This window comes from Panthera tigris, chromosome F3, assembly GCF_018350195.1.
Source record: "Panthera tigris isolate Pti1 chromosome F3, P.tigris_Pti1_mat1.1, whole genome shotgun sequence".
NCBI lineage: Eukaryota > Metazoa > Chordata > Mammalia > Carnivora > Felidae > Panthera > Panthera tigris.
The window spans coordinates 40,532,593-40,560,007 of NC_056678.1; the positions used below are offsets into that span (position 1 = coordinate 40,532,593).

The 27,415-nt window shown below is 52.7% G+C and overlaps 1 protein-coding gene across 1 annotated transcript; it reads right to left on the reverse strand.

Moving 5' to 3' along the window:
* Positions 1–2,581: 2,581 nt before the first annotated feature.
* CSRP1 (cysteine and glycine rich protein 1) lies at positions 2,582–25,498 on the reverse strand. Its single transcript, XM_042975951.1, has 6 exons — positions 25,394–25,498; positions 14,090–14,202; positions 8,854–9,022; positions 7,549–7,678; positions 4,198–4,291; positions 2,582–3,862 (listed from the first exon to the last, which is right to left on the reverse strand). The coding sequence occupies exons 2-6, from the start codon at positions 14,199–14,201 to the stop codon at positions 3,786–3,788; spliced, it is 582 nt and encodes a 193-aa protein (XP_042831885.1). The 5' UTR covers position 14,202; positions 25,394–25,498; the 3' UTR covers positions 2,582–3,785.
* Positions 25,499–27,415: the final 1,917 nt, after the last annotated feature.

Genomic DNA, 27,415 nt, shown 5'->3' on the forward strand with positions numbered 1-27,415 from the left:
TAGTCTAAATGTCTGTGTCCCCCGCAAAATTCCTATGTTGAAATGCTAACCTCCAAGGTGATGGTATTCAGAGGTGGAGCCTCCGAGGTGGTTAGGTCATGAGGGCCGAGCCTTCCTGGGTGGGATTAGTGCCCTTATGAAAGAAGCCTGGGCGCTCCCTCCTCCTTTCCGCCATGTGAAGACACAGCAAAAAGATGGCCAAGAACCAGGAAGTAGGCTTTCACAGACACTGAATCTGCCAGCACCTTGATCTTGGATTTCCCAGCCTCCAGAACCGTGAGAAAGAAATTTCTGTTTTTTAGAAGCCACCCAATTTATGGTATTTTCTGAACTGATTAAAACAGAAATTGGCACCGAGAAGTGGGGTGCTTCTGTAACAAATACCTAAAAGTGAAGAAGTGGTTTTGAAACTGGGTAATGGATAAAGGCCAGAAGAGTTTAGAAATGTCAGCTAGGAAAACACCTACAGTGCTATGAGTGGACCTTGAAAGGAGATTCTCATGAGGGCTCAGAAAGAAATAAGGACAGCCGGACAAAGCCTCAGTCATGCCGGAGAATAATGACTAAGTAATTTTGAACAGAATGTTGGTAAAAATATAAATGATAAAGGCCATTCTGATAACAGAAATGAGGAACGTGTTTTTGGAAACTGTACAAAAGGGGATCCTCATTATAATGTGGCAAAGAACTTGACTCAATGTGTTCAGATACTAATGTCTCATGGAAGGTAGAACTTGTGAACAATGAAATTGGTTATTTGGCCGAGGCGATCTCTAAGCAAAGCATTGAAGGTGCAGCTTGGCTCCTTCTGACTGCTTATAGTAAAATTTAGGAAGAGAAAAACGACTTAAGGATGGAACTGTTAAGCAAAAAGGAAGCATAATTTAAGATTTGGAAAATTCTCAGCTTACCCATATTGCAAAAAAGTGAAAACATTAAGGGTGTGGCCAGGTGACTTTATGATAAGGAGATTAGTCTAGGTCAGCCATCTTAACAGAAGCTAAGTGCCACTCTTCAAGACAATGGAAGAATGACCCAGAAGGTCATTCAGTGATCATTAAGGCTATCATTTCCAACTGAGGCCCTGAGTACAAGGGCTTGGGGGTCATGGCTTCTTCCAGCTAGGTTTTAAACAATGGGGCCACCCGGAGCCATCACAGGGATAGGGTCCTGGCAAAGAGTCTGGCTGTAGGCATCACCCTGCTGGGCTGTGGGGGTGATGTTGCCACCCCAGTGGGTCCAGAAGAAAGGATTATTCTCAAGCTTTAAAGTCTAATGGAATTTGCCTCATCAGGTTTGGGACTTATTTGGGACCCATCATTCCTTTCTTCTCTCCTGTTTCTCCCTTTCAGAATGAAAAGGTCTATCTGGGGCACCTGACTGGCTCAGTCAGTAAGAGTGTGCGACTCTTGATCTCAGGGTTGTAAGTTCAAGCCCCATATTGGGTGCAGAGATTACTTTAAAAAATAAAGCCTTTAAAAATAAGAAAAAAAAAAAAAAAGGGACATGTCTATCCTGAGCGTGTCCCACCATTATATTTCGGAAGCACATAACCTATGTTTTTCACCGGTTCACAGCTGGGGAGGGGATTTGCCTACGGATGAATCATACCTGGAGTCTCCCCCATATCTTATGTAGATGACACTGAGTGAGGCTTTGGACTTAGCCTTAGAGTTGATTCTGGAACAAGGTGAGACTTTGGGGACTGTTGGGATGGAAAGCATGTGTTTTGTATGTGAAAAGGATGTGAATTGGGGGACCCAGGGGCAGAATGCTATAGACTGAATGTCTGTGTTACCCCCCCCACCTCAAATTTTTATGTTGAAACCTAATCCTCAATGTGATGGTATTAGGAGGTGGGGCTTCTGAGAGGTGGTTAGGCCATAAGGGTGGAGACCTCAGGAATGGAATTAGCGCCTTTATGAAAGAGGCTCCAGGGAGCTCCCTTGTCCTTTCTGCCAGGTGAAGACATGGCAGAAAGCTGGCTATGAACCAGGAAGCAGGCCCTTACCAGACAGCAAATCTTCCAGTGCCTGGATCTTGGACTTCCCAGCCTCCAGAACTATGAGAAATACAGTTGTGTGTTTATAAGCCACCCAGTCTATGCTATTTTTTTATAGCAGCCAGAATAGACTAAGATAGGGCCCTGACCATGCAGCACACTGAGCTAGGCCCCACCACTCTGTCCTTCCTGGGCAGAAGTAAACTTTCTGGATTTGACAGGAAGGTTCCTCTGGCGAAGTTTCCCTCCCGCTCAGGGGTTTTCCAAGCTGGAAGAAGTTCTGAGCGCAGTTTTGGGTCCTTGCTGAGCCCCTCAAATTCCAAAGCCCACAGAGTTTTCCCACCCAGATATGGGAGTGGCGGCCAGACGGGGCAAGGCAGCAGGATTTGGTTGGTCGGGTCATTCCAGGCAGTGTCGTTTGTTAGAACTGATACTAGAAAGTGAGCAGCCCTTGGAAAAACAGGAACAAACCCTACTTATCGCCACCTAACCTCCTAGGAATTTGATCGTTCTGTCAAAGTTCCCTCCCAGCCCTGTGGGTAGTGGTCCTCTCACGGACGAAGGATCTGGACGCCAGAATTCTGTTCTAAGAGCTTTATTGACCAGATGAGAAGTCAGCTTGAATACAGCTCATGCCTGCAGCCCCTTCCAGGTGACAGCTCCATATAGTGTGGTCCTTTCAGTCACTGGGAGCAGCGAGACCCAGCCCCTCCCCTTCCTCCTGCTGCTCCTGAGTGGGAGGGCCTGGAAGGGATGGGAGTGATGTGGCCGGGGAAGGGTCCCTGGAGAAGGGTGGGATGGAAGGGGCGAGGCCCCGAGTGGGCAGGTGGGGTCCTGAGGACTGGGCACACAGGGAAGGGGTGTCCGGATCAAGACCGAGGCTGCGTGTGCCTCCCTCCACATCCGAGGGTCAAGCAGGAGTGGTAAGAACAGAGCACTGGCCTGGTCTGTGCTGTGACGAGAGGAGCTGCCACCATAGCCTCGGGACCCAGGGGTAGGGGCAGAGCTATTTACCCTCAGGTTGGGGCCACTGATAAATGAAAGTATGTGTTGGGGGTGTTTCATTAGGGCTTCTGTCAAACAAGGAACTAGACTCCTGGGGAAGTCAGACCACATCTTGACTTTGGGGCTCTCAGACCTAAGTTGTTCTCTCATCCGGAAGGGGAGGACACCAGGTCCCCAGAGCCTCAGAGGCAAGAGGCCCAGAGAAGCAAGTGGCTCCTACAGTCCATGGCCCTTTCTCTGTGCCTTTCTGCATCCACCTAATAACTCCCGGAGCTGGGACATCCCAGGCCTATTCTAAGGGACACCAAGAAGCCCACCCTCTTACCCACAGAGGAGAATCTCCAGGATCCAATAAACCACAAGCTTCCTCTGCCCCATCATGGTCCTGCTTCCCTCCCCACTGGGCCTACTGCTCCTCTGGGATCTGAGATGTGGGCTCAGGGATCTTGGCAGGTTGATGACAGACACTCAGCCTAACAGGCCAAGAACAGAGGACGGTGGGGCGGGGTGTAGGAGGAGGGGTCGGGTCCCACCTACACTGAAACACTGAGGTCTCCTTCTGGTGACGGGTCAGATCCCAGGCAGAGGGAGCCCTTTAGAGGGGTGGGACCTCAGGTAGACTCCAAACCAAAGGGGGCCAGACACCCAAGTTCAGGTCATTAGTGATGTGTGGCAGGGCTAAGAGAGGGAGGAAGAATCCTGGAGGTCGCCGAGGCTGCTGGGAAGGATAGGCGATGAAAAGCACGGGAGTGGGCAGCGTGCGTGGGTGGCGGCAGCCTCACTCAGAGTGGACCAAAGCCCCAGCTCCTTGCCCAAAGCCGAAGCCCTTGGGTCCGAAGTTTTTAGCGTAGCATCCTGTGGAGAGTACGGTGAGTGTAAGGCCTGGCTCCTCCTCCTTCAGGCCACACCTCCCAGCCCTCCCACTGGAGCACTGTCTGCTATAAGGGCATCGGACTAGGAGTTAGGAGGCCGGGTTCTGGTCCCATCCTGCCCCGATTGGCCATATGACTCTGGTCAAGTCGCTTTTGCCCTCTGGCTTGTCTCCTCCTATGTAAAGTGAAGGGTCATATTAGAAGCTCTGCAATCGACCCCGAGGCCAGGAATTGGTTTAACATTTAGCAAGGGCATAACTACTTAGCCCCCGACCCCCTCAGACCTCTGGACCTCGCATTAGAAGTGCAACCACCCACCTTTGCAGTAAATCTCGCCATCCTTGTCAGCCAGGGTGGTGGACTCGAGGCCTTTGCCGCACTTGGCACACCGGAAGCAGGACTTATGCCAGGACTGGGTAGGGAAGGAAAGAGTTAACGCTGCCACCAGGGGCTAGAGTGTCCCTTACCCCTCCACCCCCAGCCCCATCCCCCTTGACATGAGGACGGGGGCGGAAGGGCTCAAGACCCTTGGGAAGTCTGCTCAGCTGGTACCACTGGGAGGATGTGGCCTGGGGGGCCAGGCAGAGGAGGAAGCAGGCCAGGGACCACGAACTACCTCATGCCATCTTCAAGAAAGTGTTGCAATGGCACCAGCTGCACCACAAAGGGTAGGTGAGGGGGTGGGACCACCACCAAGGTAGCAGCTGTTTCTCCACAGGCAGGGCCAGACAAGCCTTCTCCGGACCTGCCTGTGGGTTAGCAGTGTGGGCATGGGCTCCTGACTCGTCCTGGCATTGCCACTTACTGCTGCACAGTCTCTGTCATCTCCTGCTCTGGGACACCCCCCTGCCTACCTTGCAGGATGGATGGGAGATCTGCGTATATTCACATATGGTGCCTGGCCACAGCGCAGGCTATTGGAAGTCCTATCCATCGGAACCAGCCCAGCCTCTGAAGTTCTAGAACTGGGTGCCTTGTGCACCCACAAGCCATCCCCTCGCAGAGAGTGGGCTGGTGGTATCTCCCTTGCTAGGTAGCTCTGGGGACTAGAGGGCTTTAGCAGGGTACCGTGCCTGCCACAGGCCTGGCCCAGAGGAGGCCCTGAACCAATCATATCTAGTATTACTCTGGAACAAGGGGGTCTGTGAAGTACGCTGATCTGAACAGAGAAAGGCCTGAAAAGTGCAGTCTCTCCAGGGGCCGCAGAAAGCTTTCTGTGGTTCTAAGAGGAGCCTGGAGGCCACACAGGGCTAACAAACAGCCTGCCGGGGGAGAAGCCGGCTCAGGTTTGTACACAGTGACGGGAGCCAGCACAGACAGGAAGACTTCTCAGCACCCTGTTCCCATTAGCCACAGCTGAGCAGGCTAAGCCACTGCTGTGTGGACAGCTCTGCAAAACCAGGAAAGCTGGGGGCAGGCAGCACGCAGGCAGGACAAAACAAAGCCTTTTAAGGTCAAAGAGCCTCCCTCAGCACAGCCTGGGCTGGAGAATGAGAAAGGAAAATGGATCCCCTCAGATTTCCTGGCTGCCAGACCTTCCATGCTCCAGGGACGGCAGGGTCCAGAGAGCTGAGATGCGGGGGAGGGGGAGGTGGGCCAGATCTTAGTCTCCTTCCCAGCACCCTGTGTACCTCAGCGGTCACCCAGCCTTTGCCTCCTCCTCTGCAAAGCAGGGGCTGCTACCCCAACTCTCCAGGCTGGAGCAGGGCTGAATTGCATATGGACCACCACCCGCCCCTCATTGCCTAGCCCTCCCTCCAAGTAAGCTTGACCCTTTTTTGCTCATTCATTCAGCACTCGAAAGCACTCCTGTTCCTCAATAGTTCTTTCCTGGCCAAGGCCAAAGAGAGGTAGGTGGGAGTTTCTCCCAACCTTTTCTGCTTGAACCCCAAATCCTCTTATCCTATCCCTTAGAAGTTACAGCCTTAACTGAGACCCTGTCTAGGTAATGCACATACGGATTCTTCGCTAGTTTTCATAATTTTCTAATCTCCTAGTGAGACACTGTGAGCAGGAAAGATGCCAACTTAACAATAAGATTAATATCTCCTGTTTTCATATCATTTAATGAGTAGCGAAGATCTTCATTTTGGCCTCACAAGAATCCCCAAAAGTAAACAATAACAGTAATAATAGTAATAACCCTAACAGCAATAGCCGCTGTGTACTGAGCACGTCCCAGGCACTGCACTGGGTCCTGAATGTGCATTCTCATTTAATGTGTAAAACAACTCTATTTGTCAGGGATCATCACTGGCTTCACCTTACAGATGCGGAGCTGAGGCTCAGAAGAGAGAAATGATTTGCCCAAAGTTGCACACCTAGTAAGCAGCTAAACTAGGTTTCAAACCAGGTTGTCTAGGGTCCAAGGTCTTCATCATCATCGTGCTAGGATTCATGATCCCTTCCCATTGTACAGCTGTGGAAGTGGGTTCAAAGAGGTTAGACAGCCCAAAGCAGAGTGGACAGTAGTAAGAGCATGGGCTTTGGAGTTAGATGGACCCAGGCTTGACTCCTAGCCTAGCCACTGCCTTGCTAGGAGGTCTGAGCAAATTACTTAATGCTTCCGACGCTCAGCTTCTTCATCTGTAAAATGGGATAATGATACCTATCTCCGACCAGGACTGTCAGGGTTAAAATGACAGCCTGCTAAGGTCTAGATGGAGCCCAAGTGTTAGTTCCCCATCTGTTGGTCCCGGGCACCTTCCTCATGGCTTGAAAGCCAAGACCCAAAGCCAGAAGAGTTGCAGACAGGCTCTTGCCTTGGCCACATCACCCCTCCATCTGGGCTTCCTGTGGAGATCCCGAAGTCCTCTCTGGCCATATATTGAAGATGCCTCTTCTGTGATTCTCTGACCGCTACTCTGTGACTGCCAATTCTCCCGCCTCTTCTCCACTGCAGCCTCTCTGCGAGATGGGATTGTCTCACTTAGGATGCGGGCTCACTACAGTGATTCTTACCATGGCCTGGACTGGGGGTCCACAGAGGAAGGGCATACGTAGTGGTCAGAAATAGTTTGCAAAAGCTTCCCAGGAGGCTCTGATCAGCCCTGAACCTTGAAAGTTTCTCCCCTGGGAGTACACGGATGGGCTTCCTGGAGTCTACAACTTATGACATGGAAGGTATATAGATTTTTGAGTGGTTCTTAATACTTTGGGGATCACAAATCATTTTGAAAATCTGATGAAAGCTATGGATCTTCTTCCCAGAGACAGACATGTTCCTACAAAATTTTGCATATAATTTTAGGGGGCTTGTAGCTCCTTTGAAACCCATCCCTGCACCCTTAGGGGGCTGTGGTCCCCAACTCTAGAGACGCAAATTGATCTTTACAACTCCCTATAAATTGCCCCTAAGCATTTAATAATCAATTCCATCCATGGCGGGCCTGTTTTCCTCAGGAGTAAGAATGCTGGCCAAGCCACCCCTCCCAGGAGCCCACAGGTGCCTTCCTCAGTCCTTGCACATGGAGAGGCACAGAGACAAGCCACCCATAGGGACAAAGGGTTCCTCCTTCCCTAGAAGGGAGGGAGTTCAAGCCCAGTGCTCAGGCTCCCTAGAGCAAAGCCAGGGTCAGCGTTCTAGGACAAAGTTCTAGGACTCACATTTCAAGAAGGTGTCTCACCAGCCCGTCTCCCCGCACCCCATCTCCCCAGAAGCCACCTTACCTTCCCGGCACCGATCACCTTCTCGGCAGCATAGACTGCCTGGGTGCATCGGGGGCAGCGCTCAGAGCCACCAATCTTCTGGGCAAACTTGGATGCATTAGGGTTGGTGGTGGGCCTGTGGCCAGGGGCCCTGTGTGGGAAAGGACATGCGGTGAGATGACTTTCACTGAGGAACATGAGTGCAGCTGGCCCTGTGTGGGCATGACTCTGCCTTCCTCTCGCGCCAGGTAGCGGGCAGCTCTCCCGGCCAGGGCCTCCAAGGTCATCTCCCATTTTACAGATGGACAAACCAAAGCTCAGCACCATGCTATTTTCACAGAAGCATTGTACTCCCCTCAGTCACTGAGTTAAAACACGGGCATCATTTAGCACCTCGTTTGCTAAGAATTGCCCTCCTCCGGTCCCCATGCCTGCAGCCTGCCTATTATCAGAGTCTTTCCAGGAGAAATCTGCTGACAAATCACTCCCTCTGGGGCAATGACCTTGGCTAAAATGTGCTAACTCATCTGTCATTTCTGTCCATTCCCCCCAAGGTCAAGATGCTGGCCAGGCTGACTGCCAACAGCCACTGTTTCCGCAGGCCAGAGGTCGGTGGGTGCCAGTGAAACCCTGTAGTCTTTCCAGGGAAGGGAGATAACTTCCCCTGACAGTGGGCGAGAGACGGCGGAGGGAATGAGACTGGCCTGGCAATGGGGCTGCTTCTGAACCCAGGTCTGGCTCAGACACTGGCTGTGCGACCCCCAGCCAAGCCACTGAGCCTGGGCTGGGGTTTCTCTTCAGAGAAAAGGGGAAATTAGACAAAGTAATTCTTGGGGCCTCTCTAAGCTCCAACTCTGATAAAAATATAGGTGGCACTCTCCATACAGGGTGGAGCCTGTCCTGTTTTCTTCCCCCGCTGGACCCTCAGCTCCTCTCATTGGCTCATTGGGGTGTTCTAGTCCTACCTTGGAAATCAGGGGGTCTCTGGGGCACCTGGGGGGCTCAGTCGGTTAAGCGTCCGACTTTGGCTCAGGTCATGATCTCACGGTTTGTGAGTTTCAGCCCCACGTCAGGCTCTGTGCTGACAGCTCAGAGCCTGGAGCCTGCTTCGGATCCTGTGTCTCCCTCTCTCTGCCCCTCCCCCGCTCATGCTCTGTCTCTCTCTGTCAAAAATAAACAAACATTAAAAAAATTTAAAAAAAAAAAAAAAAAAAGGAAATCAGGGGCTCTCTGAGCCTTCCGCTGCTTAACCAAAAGTGACGATGTGTAGGACCCGGGGGCGGGAGGACAGAAGCCAAGGAAAAGTGGTGAGACTCTTGTACTCACTCCTCGTGCTTGATGCCCAGAGACTCCCCCTTGTCGGTGCTCAGCGTGCCTGCGCCCTGCCCGTAGCCATAGCCTTTTGGCCCATACTTCTTGCCATAGCACGACTTGCAGTAGATCTCTTCACCATGCACAGCCACAGTGGTGCTGTCCAGATTCTTCTTGCAGACCACTGAGGAGGGAAGTGACTATGGTGAGCCGGGTCTGGGGTGAGCCGCTTGCTCACTGCAAGCCCCCTGCCATTGAAGCTCTCTGGGCCCTCTGATAACTAATATCCTGATCTTTCAGGAGCAGCCTGGAAATGGAGGTCAGATGGCCAATCAGCTGGGAGGACAGAGGGAGGAGATCTGCGCGGCCTAATTCTAGAAATTTTGGCCCAGCCACCTCTCACAGGAGCCCACGTGTGCCCCCCTCCGTCCTCTCCACCTTCACACCCGCCAGGCGGCAGTGCACCCCAGGTTGCGAGGCAACGGGCTAGGCTGACCCCAAGCCACAGGAAAGGTGTTGAGGGCCTTCACTCTGCTCTTGACAAAGAGACCATGGGTCCCAACAGGAGAGAAGAAAACAGAAAGGAAGGAAGAAGGGCAGGGTTTTCCTGCTCCCAGCAATGGGACCCTGAAAAAAAAAAAACAATCTGCATGCTTGGGGGTGCGGGGAGCACAGGCGAAGTGATGCACCCAGAAGAGCAGGTTTCTATTTATTAAGTACCCAGCATGGTGGGCTTTAGAGTGAGATGTGGGTCATGCTGATCACAACAACAAGATCTGGAGTTTCTGATCTCAGAAAACAGTTTGCCACAGGAGAACTGAGGTCAGACTCGGGGAAGAATTCCTAACCCCGGGGGTATGGGAGATTGGAAAGGGATGAGCTTCAGAAAGCCTGTGAGTCTCATATATCTTCCTGTGTATCTCAGAAGAGGCCTGTGCCCATGAAGTGGAGCCTGGGGCCCTGTGCAGTCAGACTGCCCAGAATCAAATCTCAACTCTTTCTCTTTGCAGCTGTGTGACCTGTATGTGATGGGCAAGTTATTTTGCCTTGCTAGCCTCCGGGTCTCCATTTGGGTTTTTTTGTTTATTTGTTTCTTTTTTTTTTAAGTAATCACTACACCCAACGTGGGGCTCGAACTCACAACCCTGAGATCAAGAGCGGTACGCTCTCCTGCCTGAGCCAGCCAGGTGGCCCTCGGTGTCTCCATTTGTAAACGCAGACAATAATATCTACCCCAAAAGGTGGTTGGGAGAACTAAATAAGATCTTGCATGTAGCGTGCTTAGCACAATACCCCATACGCAGGAGGTACATGATAAATGTTGGGTGCTCTTACTAGTATCATATATAAAGTTAGTACTGAGGGGACACAAGGGAGGAGGGAGGACAGGCCCAGGCCTCAAAAGATCATGTGCTCCCAACTTCCACCTACTTCTCTCAAGAGACTCGTCCTCACTTTATTTGCTTAGGTCTTATCCTACGATGCTAATTTGGTTCGATGAGGTTCCTTAAGTATGGCGGTCCAGTGTGCCCAGCTGGACCATATCCTCAAACATGTCCTGAAGAGGGAGACCTCTAGCAACCACTGGAGAAGCTACGCCTCTCACCTCCCTGTGAGAAGGCTCTCAGCTCAGCAATTTGCGACTTGCCATCCTCTGGCTTTTAAAGGGTCGGGCCCTCTGCCAGCTCCTCTCTCACCCTGCCCTCCAGGTTGGAGAATTCAGACTAAATAAGGACCCTCCGGTCTTGCCCTTGACATTCCCACCTCATTCCAGTGTTCTGGGCAGCCCATATATGGAACTTCCCACCACCTCCCCTGGGGCTTGGCTCCCAGGAAGGAGGGAGAGAGAACGGCACGCTCCAACATTCCCTTCTAGGGCAGGAAGTCAGGAGTCGGCCTGGAATTGCTTCCCGTAAGACCCAAGTTGAACTGGGAATTCCAAAACCAGAGGGAAGGCAGAAAGCAGAGACGAGGTCAGTTGGGGGAGCAGAGGTCTATTTCGACTCATCATCAGGAGTCACAGGAGCTCAGCCCAGAGGAGACAGCGGGGCCTACAAAGTCGTTAGCCTCCAGGTGGCTCCCTGCAGGGCCAACTGAGCCCTGACTTCCAGAACCCCAGAACCGGAGTCGAGACCACCCTGTGGGTTTCTGCTCTGCTTTGTTCTCCCCAAGACCTTCTGCCCTTCCACCTCCATGCGGGCAATATAGTCTGGTCACCTGGAGGCTCCACCAAAGACTCAAAGGGAATTTTGAATGAAGGCCTAACTAAATTTCTACCAAGTGTTAAGATAAAAAAAGACTTAGTTGTGGTGAGTGATGCACCTGTCGGGAAAATATCCTTCCAGATGCCACAGGCTCGGTGAGGCCTTTTTGGTGATGCTGTTTTGAAATACGGGCAAGAGGCAAGCCGCAGGTGAGAGGTCGGAGCCCCCTCACCCCACCCCAAAACAGAGAGGGATTCTCTCTGGAAGGAAAACCAAGGCCCACAAAGAAGTTTAAGCTCACAGAATTGGCCAGAAGCAGGGCTGGGTCAGAACCAAGCCTGATTTCCATATCTGGCTATTTTCTGCCTGCCCGAGACCCCCTTCAGGTAGGCCAAGCATGTGGGACCAAGCGGGTGAAAACCGACCCGAAATTTCAGCTGCAGGCGAGGCGATGCTGGTGTCAGAGGGCGTGCAGGGTTCCTCTGAGCTTCCCCTGTGCTCTGCGGTTCCGGGAAACAGCCCAGTTCTATCACTCACCACCATGGGGTTAGGTCAGACCAGGTCCACTGTTCCACAGGGCTGGCTGCTCAACCCTGCCCTGCCCAGGAGGGAGTTGGTTACAGCTCAGAGAAGGCCACACAGCCTCAGGCCGGAACCCCAGCTGCAGCGCCGAGCTCTCCCGCCTGCTAACAAGAACTGGCCACCCCTGCTGAGACCACAGGTGTATACTAGACCCTCTCTGTCCCTGCTTTCAGGTCAGAGGCCAAGCCCAGGGTGGAAGCCATTCTCCCCGACTCTTATTACATCATCCTGTCTTCCTCCTGTCTGTCCCAGGCCCTCAGGAAAGGGAACGTAGGTGCCATGCTGAGTAGAAGCCACAGCCAAGGACCCAAACGGTCAGAGGCCCAGCCAGCAAAGGGACTGTGGCCCTTAATGCCCCCCAGGCCCATACTCTGCTAGCCTTAGGAAGGAAAGAGCCTTCAGAAGAAACTTAGGAAGGAAGGTGCTTTGATTCTCTGAGGGTTATTCTGAGTTCTTGAATTCAACCTGGACACTTCACACCCACTTCTCTGAAAGAGAGAAGGGGCGCTCCTTCCAATCATAAACAAATGTGCAAAATGCCGTTCTGGCACCAGGAATAAGCAAGTTGTGGAGACACCTGATTGCCGGAACCTCTTTGGGCTCAGATACTAAGAACCGTGCAGGCCCTGAGACCCCAGGCAGACGTAAGATCCTTCCCTATGGCTGTTACTTTCACAACACCCCCTCCCAGCCCTGCTCCCCGGCCTGACTTTCCACAACTGTTTCTAGTCCTCAACACCCCCTCACACCCTGCCCCAGGCCTGCTCCCATCGTCCTATGCCACCCCCTAAATTCCTGACTTCCCTCAACCACAACTAACAGCCACTCCTCCACAGGCAGGACTGAGGCCTCTCAGCTGGCCGCTTCTAGTGATTAAGCAACATTTGAGAGCAAAGACAGAAGCCCTATGGACCCCAGCAGCCCAGACCCTCTTTCCTAGCCAATGCTGAGCCCGCTTATTCCTTCTGAAAAAATAAACGGCTTGAAAATTCCTAAGTGCAGGGAACTGCTGATAACGAGATGCGGCTGTCTGCGGCCTCCTCTGCGGGCTAGAGGCCAACTAGGCCCCACCAGGGCTCGTTTACTCCCATTCATCAGACACAGCCCTCCGGCTGCCCCTGTGGCTGGCTGCGCAGGGTGTGGGCCCCTGCTGCCCTGTGCTGGGTGGCTTCCGGCTGAGTCTCCCAGCAGCAGGTAGAGATCTGGTGAACATCCGGTGACCAGGCGGCCCTTGGCCCATCTGGCTCCTACTCTGGACCACAAATCACCTGGGAACAGAGGGGCCACAGACACCCACCCCCAACTGTGCTCCATGCGATGTAGGATGAACGGGACCCCTTTTCTGGATCTCTCAGGTGGGGTGGGACTTCAGCGCCCTGTGAGGCCACCACACCACATTGCCTGCAGTCCCATAGGCACCGCGTGCATGTCCGGGGCAGTGCCTATCATGTATCGATTGCGGTAAGGACTTGGTTTTCCAAGCTTCTATCTTTTCATTCTCGCAACAACCCCGTGAGATAAGTATTGTTAGCTCCCCTGTCACCATGAGGCAACTCAACCCAAAGAGAAACTGAGTAACTTGCCCATCACCACCACCCAGATAACCAAAACTGAATTCAGATTAGAACTCTGGCCGACTGGCTGAAGAAACCCAGGGCTTAACTAAGACATTCCATTGCCTCCCACTCTTGTCTGCCCTCAAGGAAAACTCGTGTTGCTGAAAATACCTCTTCCTCTGACCCAGACCCTCTGTTCTGATCACAGTGAACTGAGTCATTTAGAAATGGCGGGGGGGGGGGGGGGGGGGGGGGGGGCGCCTCCCTGAGGCACTGCTTCCTGGGTGCTCTGAAAACACCGTCGGGGTCAGGATCCGGACTCATCCAGGCTTGTGATTCGAGCCACTCTTGCTCTGGGTTACTGGGAGAGGATACCAAAAGATCTGCCTGCCTGCCTGATCTGTCTTCCTCTTATCCCAGACTGTTGGAGCAAAATGGGAGGTGAGGGAAGTGACCAGGCAGGCTCAGAAGGGGGCGGAAGAAGGGAGAACCCAGTTCTTCTCCCAGACTCGGGTGTCCCCATAAAATTGCAGCCTCTTAACAAGTGATAATTTGGGTAAAACTTTTATGTTTTCCTCTTCAATGATGGCATTGTGGCAGGGAGAGAAAGAGGAGAAAGCAGAGTGGAAAGTTTCCCTAACCAAGTCTGAAAGCTTGGCTCCCAGCCCCCCAGCGGCTGCCACCCCCGCCAGCTCTGGCCAGCCCGTCCCCTTAGAAAGCAGCTTCTGAGCGGAACAAAGAGGCCCTTAAGTGTTTCCCTCCCCAGCTGCGCTCCAGCCAAATGTCAAGCTGTTTACATCCCATGGGGCCAGTTCCCTGGGGTGTTGACAGGCCCAGCCTGTGGGGGCGGGCCCAGACCCAGTCCCCACGACAACGACAACGACAGCAGGGCCCGGGGAGCGTACTCACTGCACAGGAAGCAAGATTTATGGAAGCTACTGCCTTCACACTGAACCTCTTCCGCAAAGTAAACCGTCTTCTGGCACACCCCACATTTCTTGCCTCCGCCCCAGTTCGGCATTCTGCAACGGGACACAGAAACGGGAATTAAATTTACGGGGAGATGGAAACACAGATTGCCCATGACAGAAGAGCCACAGGCAGACCAAGGACAGAAAGAGGGGGAGCGGAGCACCTGTGGGGGCCCCCAGCCCTGGCACTTCCTCCTGGCTTCTTGCCCCAGAGCCATCAACAGATGTGCACTGAGCAACCATTGACTTTCAGCCTGTGCCAGGCACTAAACAGCATAAATAAGCAGCAGGGGCACCTGGCTGGCTCAGGGGGTTAAGTGCCCGACTCCCGATTTCGGCACAGGTCGTGATCTCACGGTTCATGGGATCAAGCCCCACATCTGGCTCTGAGCTGACAGAGCGGAGCCTGTCTGCCTCTCTCTCTCTCAAAATAAGTAAATAAACATTAAAAAAAAAATAAACAGTATAAACAAGTATAAACATTCTCTCTCTGCCTCTCTCTCTCAAAATAAGTAAATAAACATTAAAAAAAAAAAAATAAACAGTATAAACAAGCATAAGAATACCAGCTCTAGGAGGCTGTAGTTGCAATAAATTGAACCCTCTGCTACATGCATCAACAGGGATAAATCTCACAGAGATGCACCCGAGCCAAAGAAGTGGATAAAGTGTAGTTCACAAAACACAAATCAGTTGTGTAAGGTTCACAAGCAGACACAATTCATATTGTCGAGAGATGAACACATGGGTGGAGAAGTTATAAAGAAAAACAAGGGAATGATTATCACAAACTCTTATCTTAGATTTGGTGCCTCTAAGACAGGGAAAGGACCACAACCATCTTGGGGGTCTCCAGAGGGGCTGCTAAGGCGCCCCTTAACCTGGGTGGTTGCCATATGGGCACTTTATAATTATTCTTTGAACTATACGTGAAGGCTTTATATGCTGCTTTATGTGTATGATATAGCTCACCAAGAAACCCAGAGAAAATTTTAAGTAGGAGGCAGCACACAGAGCATAGTTCTCAAGCTTTAGAGCCCATTAGGGGTGCGGGGGGCAGGGGACTTCTGCGAAATCAGATTGACCAGCACCACACCAGACCCCAAATGAAGTACAGGAATCTGGGTTTTTAAAAAGCACCTCTGGTGAGTCCAAAGCAGGCAGCTCAAGACCAGCTCTGAGATGCTCTACGTATTGGTTCTGACTTGAGGTCCTGATGCCAGATGGGGTGGGTCCAATTCTGAACCCACCACTCACTGGCTATGTGTAGTTGGTCTTTCTCCCCCCGCCACCACCCCCCCCCACACTTTTTTTTTAAAGTAGGTTTCATGCCCAGCACAGAGCCCAGCTGGGGGGCCTGAACTCATGACCCTGAGATCAAGACCTGAGCTGAGATCAAGAGTTGGACGCTTAACCGACTGAGCCACCCAGGGGCCCTGTCTTTGGGTAGTTGGTCTTTCTAAACTTTGATTTCTGTGTATAAAATGAGGAGAAAAACAAAAGCTATTTCATAGATTATTTCTGGGGATCAAATGAGGTAGGGCATGTCACAGGCATGACACAGGGGCTGGCCTAGAGTTGGCATTCACTAATTATTATTAACTCAGAAGCCCAAGACTGCAGGACAGGCCTGCTGCCAGTGGGTACCTGATGCCCCAGAAAGCAGCACAGAAGGTAAATGCCATAGAAGTTTGGAGAGCCTGGATCCCCTTCGGCTGATGGGATCAGCTTCTCTCCTTCCATTTCACTCCCTCACTCAACAGACATATGACCGAAGGACGCAGATGACCCTTTGGCTTTCCTTTAAAAATTTGTAAATGTTTATTTATTTTTGAGAGAGAGACAGAGTAAGAACGGAGGAAGGGCAGAGAGAGGGAGACAGAATCCAAAGCAGGCTCCAGGCTCTGTCTGAGCCGTCTGCACAAACCCCTACATGGGGCTTGAACTCATGGACTACAAGATCATGACCTGAGCTGAAGCCAGATGCTTAACCGACTGAGTCACCCAGGCACGCGGACCCCTTTCCCTTTCTTGACAGAAGTTCATGGAGGGCGGGTTCCCGTGCAAGGCACGGGCGACTGTGGGTAGAAGATGGGCGATGAGGTAGCCCAGGATGGGGTGCGTATAGGATGATGCAGGGTGTTAGGAAATGAAGGGGGGACGGGGCCAGAGGGGGCTGTTGACTCAGGATGCAAAGGCGCCTAAGGAGAAAACTCACCAGGAGCCTATCAGGAAATGCTGAAAACAGGGATGAGTTATCCAGAGCCCCGGGAGCAGGACTTGTGCCGACAGCAAGAATCAATGTCAAGGACAGAGGAAGACATGGTTTCCACTGCTGGAGAGCTTCCCACCTGACTGTGGACATAGGCCTCAGCTCAACAAGAAGGTCTAGGTCGTGCTCACAACGGAGTCCCACACCCTACACAGCACCTGGCATACAGGTGTTCGTATAGGTGTTCAATAAGTAGCAGAGGAATGAACGAAGGATGCCCTAGGGCCAAGTTCTCTTGGGGCATTTCTGCAGAGCCTGGGACCCAGTAGAGGTACTCAGTAAAAGTGTGCAGGCTGATAAGCAGGGCTTAAGGTGGGCAAAGGGGTGTTGGTGGTGCTGGCTCATCACTGTCACTGGGGCTCAAATATCACAATGAGCACGGGGATTTTCAGCAAGGTTTTGTCCCAGCGGAGGAGATAGACACATTTTCATTCCCCCCTGTTTTGTCCCCCCACATCCTAAAAGCTGGGGTTTCCTCTGGTCCCAACCTGGCCCCCGTCTCTCCCCAATCTCCTATGGCCCCACCGCACTTGCTGTCCTTTCATGCCAAGGACGTCCATACATCTCTGGCCTCGGCCTCTCCTCTGAGCCCAGTCTCGTCCATCTGACTGAGTTCAGGTGATTATCTCTGCCTGGATGGTCCACAAGTACCCTAGTTTCAACGTGCATGACCTGAACCCATTGCCTTTTCTCACACTTGTTCTTTTTCTCGACTTTTCCATTTTTTGCACGTGCTGCCACAACCATTCTCTCCATCACAGAGGAATTATCCCACACCCGAGAATATCGGTGGGTTCTTCCCCCTCCCTTAGCTGCACCCCACTCTATGCTCCCCTTTGGCCACTCACCCCCAAAACCTGTGCTGACCCTATAGGCTCTCTCCTCTCCAGCCCTCTTCCCAGCACCCTAACCCAGCCTACTCGCCTCTCCCTCACGCAGCCCATCCCCTTTGAAGAAGACACCATGCTATATTCACCTGTTTCTTGGCAACTATCCCAATTTTCAGCCATGGCACATGGCCTGGATCTAACCTAAGCAGCCAAGGCTATTGGCTTAAAGGTGGGCCAGCTATACATTTCAAGCCAATAAGATGGGAGAAGGCAGTTCTGGGGGCTCTGGAGGAAAAAGCATCCCGATCTTCGGAGAAAACTTCCTGGAAGCAAGTCCCTCTTCCCCCCAGTGAGGACAGGGAGCAAGGGGCTCTGAGGTGGTTGTCCCAAGGGGGACAAACAGTCTCAGAATGAAGCTGACAGCAGGGAAGACAGAGCTGAGAGACGAAAGAAAAAGAAACCGAGTCTGTAATGACATCATTAAGCCACCAAATTCAGCCAAACCTAAAGTTCAATCTATCTCTGAATTTTCCAGTTAGACAAACCAACAAATTCCCTCTGTTGTTTAAGTTACTTTACAAGTGAACGCAGCCCCAGGGAGACAGCAATTATGGCCTTGCTGCTTCTGGAATCTCTTTCCTATTCCATTCCCAAGCAGCTGCCAGATCATTTTTGTGGAGGCTCCCCCTGCTCAAAAGCCGTCAGTGACTCCCCGCTGCCTGAGAATAATCACTCCCCTCACACTGAGGTTCTCCCCTGCGTGGTCTCCACTTCCTTTTCCAGCTGTCTCCTGTTACCATACCTCCCAAATGATCAGGGTTGGCGAAACAATCACTGGGTTCTGCCCCCACAATGCCCAGCGCCGGACCTGGCCTGTGGGAAGTGTTCCGTCAATGCCTGTGCACAGAGTGGCCCAACCACAGCCATCCCGTTCTCCTGCGAGGGCTGCTTCAAGCACCTGTAGTGACATGCGAGGGGAGCTCTGCTTGGGAAGCTTCTGGGGAAAAAACGTGCCTGTTCGTACGACGCCACACAGGTTCTCTTCTGCCTCTGACTAAGGGACTAGATGTCACCCCCAGAGAACTCCTGCAGCCAGGGCACCCCAAATGACAGCCTGCCATTGACGGCATGCTTACTATGCACCAGGTTACATAAATCATCTCATTCTTCCCCACCTGGAGATGGGGTATACGTGCCTACCTTATAGATACGGAAAGCAAGGCTCAGAGAAATTAGGCACTTGCTAGCAGTAACTCATCTGGAAGAGACAGGACAGGGATTCTAATGCGGGTTTAGCTACTTCTGAGTCTTCTGCCTCCCCAGCTGTCACGCTGATGCCCCATCGTATTTCAGTGTGCCTGCTCGCAGTAGGCATACAGTACCCCAACGCGTGGCTCTCTCCTCCCTTTCCAACCTCCTGAACCAGCAAGGGATACGCTCCATGCCCCTAGGAATACCCCCGAAGGAGGAAAGTTCCCCTAACCATGTGGTAGAGAGCCGGTTCCAAACAGTGTTTTGTTTCCAGATACAAAGCCCTTCTCCCTCTGGGGGAGACCCACAGCTCCATACAGGCCTCTCCTTGTTCTCCAGCAGGGCCCCAGGGAAACAGGAACATGGGCGGAGAATGGGTGAAACCCAAGGCCCTGCCAATGAGGAAAATCTGCCCGGGATGCCTGCGCCATTCCTTTGAGCCTGGCCATTTGGCTGGGGGCTCTCCTCTCAGGAGCCCAGTGAAGGGACAAGGGCTCTGGAACCTCGGGATGAAAAACAATGATGGTTCACTAACTGGAAGGGTCCCAGACCACCCCTGTGGATGGGCTCCCCATCCCCTCTGTCCACATGAGGACCCCTCCAGGGGACTTGCCGTGGGGAAGTCTCAGCTGGAGGGAGCCATGGCCACCTCCCTCCCTACAAGAGGCAGGGAGCACTCTTCACTCCACCCCCGCCCTCCTGCTCGGCCCCTTCTTTCCAACAGCCAAATTCCAGCTATCTATCAGGAGGCCGAGTGGCCTTAAAAGGAAACCTGTTTCTCAGAGTTTCTGGGGTGCTTAGGAGGACACCTAGCTGCTTCTCAATTGCCTTCCTCGTTCTGGCTGTCAAGAGGCACTATGGGAGACTCTGAGGAGGCAAGTTCACCAGGTCAGAGTTCAGGTGGGAGAGTTCAGTAGTTAGAAAAGTGGGTCTGCACTCCATCCCTTCGTAGCTGAAGGATCGTGAGCAACTTACTTTCCTCTCCGAGCTGCAACTTGCTAGTCTCTAACTTGAACCATACATGGGCTCCCTAAAATCGCTGCTCGGAGGAGTGATGAAAATATATGGAAGTGATGGCAGGGGGCCAGGCATACCATTAAGTCCTCGGTCCTCTGATCACCACTGACAGGACCGGCCCAGGCAAGCTTGACACCAGCTGTGGGGCCAGATGTCTGCCGTCCTTCCAAGCTAGTCCACATCTGGAGGGAGCAAGGCTTGAGCAAGAACGTGCCGAATGGGGACCACGGATTCCTGGCTGATCTGTCAGCCCAGCAAAGGAGACAAGTGACTTGCCCTTCTTTGGGATCTAGTTCCCCCTGGCTGCCTGAGATGCAAGCAGAGACTTGTGTCTTTATATCAAGCTCTTTTGTATATTGTTCTGGGTGTTCAAGAATCATTGCTATCTTCTGTAATCCCATTATCCACCTGGCGAGTTTGCAGCGGGTGCCCTCCGAGACTTACATTCCCACTGGCAATTGCAGTCTGTGTTCTGGTTTGCCCTTTTTCACTACGTTGATCATCTCAACAGAGAACAGGCCTTGAATTTTCTGCTGAATGGCTAGAAATATCTGGTCAGCTCTTTACCTGAAATGTCAGGATCCTTAGGGCCGGCTGGAAGCTAGAAGCCAAGGGTTGGCCTCTTCTGATAAGCAGCTAACTGTCCACACCTTTCTATCTAGTTGTCCCATTAAGAGCTATATCTAGATCCTCAATCTTGAGAGGAGGGATTCAAGATGGCAACTTGCATAGCAAGAGAGAAAGAAGCAGACGTAAGGCACAGACGCTCATGTTCACACACGTCATGAAAGTTGGGATGAGGTGATGGGTTCAGCGTGGTCATGTGTGAACTCCAAGGAACCATCTCAGAGATGGATAATCCTCAGCCACCGGCCACAAGTGTCTGAAGGAAAGCCTCCTCTCGTCAAACCGTGATTTGACAAACCATCCCATGTCTTTATTCGTCCAGTGGAAAAATCCCATCTCTCCCATTCCAAAAATCTCTTTTTCCCTAGGGTCAAAGAGCGACTTTTGGCCACAGAGCTCAGGTCCCCACCCACTGGGTCTGGTAGAGACCCGTCAGGTGTTCGTCTAATTAGAAATGCACTGCTCGTATTACCTGAGCTTTGTGGTACTTGGCCAGGTACACGGGAGAGCTGTCACCCTTTCCAGTCCTGTAGCTCAGCCTCTTCTTCCATGCCCCGTCAGGAGAGCAGCCAAGGAGAATGAGGGAAGGAGGCAGGGCCATGTTGATCAGGGTTCAGAACCCACGTCTTAAGAGCTGGCACCCGAAAGCCCAGGAAATAGACTTCCCCCGACAATAATGGTCACTGGGAGGGGGAGGAATGGCTGATTTAAAAAAAAAAAAAAAAAAAAAAGCCGCAAACTTGGGCGCCTGGGTGGCTCAGTCGGTGAAGCGTCCGGCTCTTGATTTCAGCTCAGGTCAGGATCTCGCGGTCAGTGAGTTCAGGCCCCACATCGGGCTCTGTGCGGAGCTTGCTTGGGATTCTCTCTCTCTCTCTCTCTCTCTCTCTCTCTGCCCCTACCCTACTTGCTCCCTCTCTCAAAATAAATAAATAAACTTAAAAATTAAAAACAAATAATTTAAAGAACCCGCAAACTTGCCCCCAGCTTCACATCGCCCGCTACACGATGTCTTCACAGACCTGCACATGGCCCACCGCTCTGCACGTGGCAGGATCTTTGAGCTCTGGTGACTCCTGGCTCCGTGGAACCCTGGGACTTGACCGTCATTCCAGCTCAGCTCTCTCCCTGTGCTAGAAGCGTTCCCTTCCCATGGCCCTTGTGTCCATGGCCCTTGTGTGACTGAGCTGACAAGTACACTGTTATGTCTCTTCCTGCTTGTCTCTTAATGCCTCTTAGAGTAGATCTCTTTCCCCTGCGGAGCTTAGAAACCTGAAGGTCAACAAAAGAAGGAGGGGGAGGTCTATGATTTTTTTTTTAATATTTCAAAACTACTACAAGAAATCTTATATTATAATAAGGTCTCACAGTCTAGTCAACGGATCAAGTTTCTCTGGTTCTTTTCTGGAATGATATCAATGCAGAGTGGTAACAACTGGTCGTCCCACGCTGAAAGGTCTGACTGATTTTTCTTGGATTGAATTTTAAAAAGCAAAGACAAATTAGCACTTGGACCTTATAAAAACAGGTTGTCTGCAGCTGACTTCGCAGGAGGCTCCATCCCCCCCACACTCCCCTCCGGGCCCTGCATAAAGAGCACCAGGCACACTGGAGAGGAGGGAGGAGGGTCCTGTTGCCTGGTTGGGGCCGAGCCTGTGCTCCAGCTGCAAACCTTCTATTTCTTCCTCCTTTGTTACTGTTGAGGAGTCAGACGCTGCCTTTCTGGCCCTGGGGAAGCACTGGAAATACCAGCGTCTGGAAATGCTAGCCGCCTCAGTATTTACACACTTTACCATACATGGGAATTACTCAATGCCCACGTCAGACGAATTCCTGGGGAGCTGCGTAGTACAGCCACGTCATTTCCATAGAAATTCCTGACGACTGGAAACCACAGGCAAAGCCTCTGGTACCCAGCAACCCCCCCTCCCCCCGCTCTCCCTACCCACAGCTAGTTACTCTGTGTGTGTGTATGTGTGTGTGCCTTTTTCTCAAGCAGCCTCTTTTCCAGGCTTCCTTTCTTTCCTGGAAACCTGGCCTGGAAATTCAAACACACATCAGACCTGGTAAAAGCATACCCACTAGATCTGACACCTAACATCCAGGGGCGCCCTCTCCTCCCTGGCCGTGCAGCAGAAACCTTGAGGTCATGAGTTCTAACCCTGCCTCCATTCACGTTCATAATGGCAAAGCCTTATCTTCCTTAAGTACTTTATAAGCCACAGCAAAGCACTTTGTATAAAGCGCGTGTGTTTCACAAATGGCAGATATCGATTGCCCTAGTAAACTGATTTAGAAATTGGGAATGTAACGGGAGCAAAGAGGAATAATAAAGTGACTGAGCATGGAAAGAGTTGGCCTATCTTTGAATGGTAACTCCATAACTGACCAGCTGTAGTACTGGGAAAGTTACTTATCACTCCTGAGCCTCAGTTTCTTCATCTCTAAAATGGGGAGCATCGGACTGTTCATAGATTGTTCAAGATAATACACAGGAAGGATTTAGGCCAGTCTCTGGTGCACGGTAAGTGCAGATATCTGCTTACTATTACCTTAAAGGAAGGTCAATGCTAATACTTCTTGTTCGATTTTATGACTCAATTTTAGATATTTAGCAAGATGCCCAAGTAATGGCAGATGGTTGACTTGGAGGAAAGGTCCTTTTGTTCTCCCTGGCAATTCTTTGTTTAGAAGTTCTTACTACACCTCAAAATGTAAAATGCAGGGGGCACTTGGGTGGCTCAGTGGGTTAAGGGTCTGACTCTCGATTTCAGCTCAGGTGATGATCTCACAGTTTGTGAGCTCGAGGCTCGTGTTGGGCTCTGTGCTGACAGCGCAGAGCCTGCTTGAGATTCTCTCTCCCTCTTTCTGCCCCTCCCCTGCCTCTCTCGAAAATAAATAAATATGTAAAAATGTATAATGCAGGACTCTTCAGTCCTCAAGCAAACCTACTTTTCACAATAAGCTGGGCTTACAAAACTATTTAAAACCTTGGCAGCCTATCAACCCAGCCTTCCCAGGGGCGCTTGGGAGGCTCTGTCGGTGAAGCATCCGACTTCGGCTCAGGTCACAAATTCATGGTTTGTGAGTTCCAGCCCCGCGTCAGGCTCTGTGCTGACAGCTCAGAGCCTGGAGCCTACTTTGGATTCTGTGTCTCCCTCTCTCTCTGCCCTCTCCTGCTCATGCTCTCTCTCTCTCTCTTTCTCTCTCAAAAATAAACATTAAAAAAATTGTTGTTTTTTTTTTTTAAAAAAAGCCTTCTCAATTTGTTTTCACCACCAGGAGAGCCACAGGAAAATAAAAACTGTCTTTTTTCCCCTCGCCTGGTCCTCAGTAATGCTCACAGGGAAAAACTGGCTGCTAACTGTTTGTCCAGTAGGGCAACTAATAGCCTGTATCTACCCCGTTGGTTCACCAAATGTTTGCTGACCACCAACCGAGTATCCACACCACACTCCCAGGCTACCACTCTACTCCAGTGAGGACGCTAGGGTCCAGATGCAGAGGTTTACAATTGAGAAAGGAAACCCCCGGGGCCAGGGCAGACCAGAGGCAAAACTTGTGGCACCCCCATTTCCCACACCTTATTAGCCGGTGGGCCTGCTCTTCAGCTTCTCTCCTGCATCCCGTCCCCCCAGACCCTTTGGCCTGGGCAGTGTCCCCCTCCCCCTTGTGTAGCCCACACCACACCCTCAGCGGGATAAACTTCCTGCCCGGTCTGACTGTCCCCACCCCGGATATCCTCCCCGAGGCAAAGGGTCATTCCCTGGGAAGCTGTGAGCAGTGCAAGGCTGCATTCAGCTGGGATGGGATAGAAGCCGCCTGAAAGCAGCTGAGGACTGAGGACAGTCTCTCTTTGAAGAGGAGACCCTGGGCTCCTGAGTCAGAGCCCGGCTGGAGAGTCAGGAGGCACCTGTTGAGCGAAAGCTAGGGGACCCTTGTCCCCGAACCCCAGGAGAAATCCCCAACCTGCCCTCTGAGATGACAGACACGGCCAGCACTTCCAGCCTCCTTAACTTCTGGGAAGGAAAGGGGAAGACAAGACAGAAGACAGTAATGGAGCCTCACCGTGTTCCAGGTCTGCGCAATACCTCCCAAAGTACCCTTCCCAAAAGAAACTAGGCATTGAGAAGTTAAGTCACTTGTCCAAGGTCACCAGTATATTGAGTGGCAGATCTATCTGTCAAGGCTGAGCCAGTCTGCCTTCCAAGCAATCTCTCACGGAGATTCCAGGCTGCCTCTTATGACTCACTTTCTACCCAGAGCCCAGTGGGTCTCCTTAGTGTCACTGCCACTGGATCCCAATGCTGAGCCCTGTCAGGGAGGGAAGGGCCTGCCCATTCATTCACCTCCCCCCCCCCGCCCCCCACCAACGGGAGCAGCGGGGTGGATGGCTGGACCCCAGGCCTCTAGGGAGGGGCCAAGCCCAAGCTACTCCTCCCAGCCTAGACCCAGGTCCTGGTTAGCTTACCACAGCACAGGGATCAAGAGCATGCAGGATATCTACCCCCACCCCACCCGCCTGTGAGTGTGGACACAACACCTGCTTCAGAGGTTACTTGTGGGGTAACATCTTGCAACTTGCTTTAAATATGCCCAACACCAGCTCCTTTCTTGCTCCCCAGCCTTCAAGGACTGAGGCCACAAAACACTGACGGTGGGCATAATCGTCCCCACCTGGCACCAAGACTTGGGGTGGGGGCAGGCGAAATGTTATCGTTTCCATCTGGTTCCTTAAGAAGAGTGAAAACTCGCACCTGCGCTCAGGGCACAGATGCCCCAGGCTGGGCCCTGAAGCCAGATGGTTCCTCCACCCCACCCCCGGCACGTTCTCCTCCCAGAGCGGGAGGGTGAGGGAAGGGGTGGCACGGATGCCCTCATCCCCCTGCCGTACAATGAGCGTCAGTGGCGCGCAGAATCGCTGATTGTTCTGCTGCCAGACCTGCGGGCGGTGGGGGAGCCCGGCCACCCCGGGTCAGGCGCACGCAGGAGCCATTTGTGCCAGGAAGCCCCGAGCCGGGAGGCACCCAGCGCCTCCTGGAAAGGGAAGCGCCGCTCCGGCTAAGTGTGGCCGCTTCTCCCACTCCGCGGCCCGCGACGACCCCCCCCCCCGGCCGCCCCACTTTGCTTTCCAGCAAAGTGGGGCCGCGGCGGCCGGGAGGTCGGGCCGGCGCCGCGCGGGTGCAGCGCGGGGCCGGGAGCGCGCGGAGGGACCGGGCCGGGCCGCGCGGCCGCGGGGCGCACTCACCTGGCAGCTGGCTGCGCGGCGCGCGGGTGGGAACGTTCTCGGAAGTGGCGGCTGGGTGCGCCCGGCCCGCGCCCCGTTTTGTTCCGCTCGGGGGAAGGCGTGTCCCGGGCCACGCCAACCAGTGGGCTTTGCACACTGCACCACAGCAGGGCTGATGTCATGGCGCGAAGCCCCGCGGAGCTGCCCTCCCGCCGCCCCCACCCCGCCCGAGCCCCAGACCCGGGGCGGCCGGACGCCGCAGGCGGGAGACGCCAGTTCTGCCTCTGCGGACCCACTGTGCGCCTCTCCGCTGCTGCTGCTGCTACTACCACTGAGAGCACGTGCCCGGACCTGTCGGAGGGGTTTTCCTGTCGGCCAGATGAGAGGTTGCAGATGTGAGCCGAGAGATCAGACTCCCGGTAAACTTGTGCCCCGAGTAAATGGAGGAGAGGCAGGGGGAGTCTTATATTCGCATGTTCCGGTGGCAAGGGGTAAGGGACACATTGGGGCGCCAGAGTAAGACAGGCCTGAGCTCTGATCTTGCCCCTTCCACTTACTAGCTGAGCCCCTGGTCTAGACACCTACCCCTTCTGGGTCTCAGGCTCTGCATCTGTTAAAGGAGTATAATCCACAGGGATGTTGTGGGGGTTAAAATGAGATCCTATAGGACCCGTAAGCCCTCAGCAGTGGCCACCATATGACAGATATTCAACTGTTAACTCCTTCGTCCAAGGGCTCTTGTCCCTTCAGCTTTCTCCCACCTTCCCGGCTCCCCAAAGGAGAACACCCCACCCCACCCCCAAAAGCAGCAGTTCTGAAAAGTGGGTGCCCCCTCTGGGACTTTTCTCTGGGCCTCCAGGCTTCAGGATGACAGGTACAGGCTCAGGCCACTCAGAGCCGCCCCTGGAGCAGTTATTACTGGGTATGGCACCTTCACGCAGTTCCCAGCCCTCCCTGAGTGCCTGCTACAGGCATTGCACAGGGCAGAGAGGCTCACTCCCTGCAGAGCTGCCTCTTCAACCAGAGGAGAGCCTTCACCTCTTTCTTGGACTCAGGGATAGCCCAGAAACCCAATGCCCTGAACAGAGAAGGAAGTCCCCAGGGGCCCTAGGCCCTCAAGCCGGTTCCATCCCCCACAGCCCTGCCCTCCCCGGGGGCACAGAGCACTGCCCTCTGTTTGGGAACCTGTGGACCTGGGTTTGGAGGAACAGGAAGAATCTAAGAGGCTGATGTTCCCAGGAAGGGAAGAGTGACAAAGAAGTGAGAGCCTCCGGGAGACAAGATCTTCTAGTTTGCAGTTTCTTGTAGCTTGTTCACTATATTTCTAAGTCAGAGGGAGACCGAGGGTTGGTACTATCTCCCATTCTCCAGGGCTCGGTGACATTATTTGCACTGAGTGCAGACCGAATGAACTACACTCAGGTCTTGGGTATACATTTCACTGTGATTGTGTATGTTCTGTGGGTGTGACCCTGTGTAACTTTCTACAGCTCTCTTGGGCTCTAGAGTGTTCTCTGAGAAGGAAGTACTACAGCCTCCTTCTGCCCATAGCAGTTAATCAGGGCGGGGACAGGTCCTGGAGGCAGCTGGTCACCCTTCACCCCAAGTCACCTACAGATGCAGCTGCCAGCCTGGACTGGTGGCAGGGGCTCAGACCCTCAAAGGCTTCATTTAAAGTTCCAGGATGGCTGAATCAACTCTCATCTAGGAATAAAATCAAGCATCTTATAATCCAGAAGAAACATTTTTCCCCTGGCCAGCCCCTTCATATAAACAGGGCCCTCCTTGGGACACCTGGGTGGCTCAGTTGGTTAAGCATCTGACTTCGGCTCAGGTCATGATCTCACGGTTCATGGGTTTGAGCCCCGTGTCGGGCTTTGTGCTGACAGCTCAGAGCCTGGAGCCTGTTTCGGATTCTGTGTCTCCCTCTCTCTGCCCCTCCCCCACTCATGCTCTGTCTCTCTCTCCCTCAAAAATAAATAAACATTAAAAACAACAACAACAACAAACAGGGCCCTCCAGGATTGGGAAGTCTACAAGCAC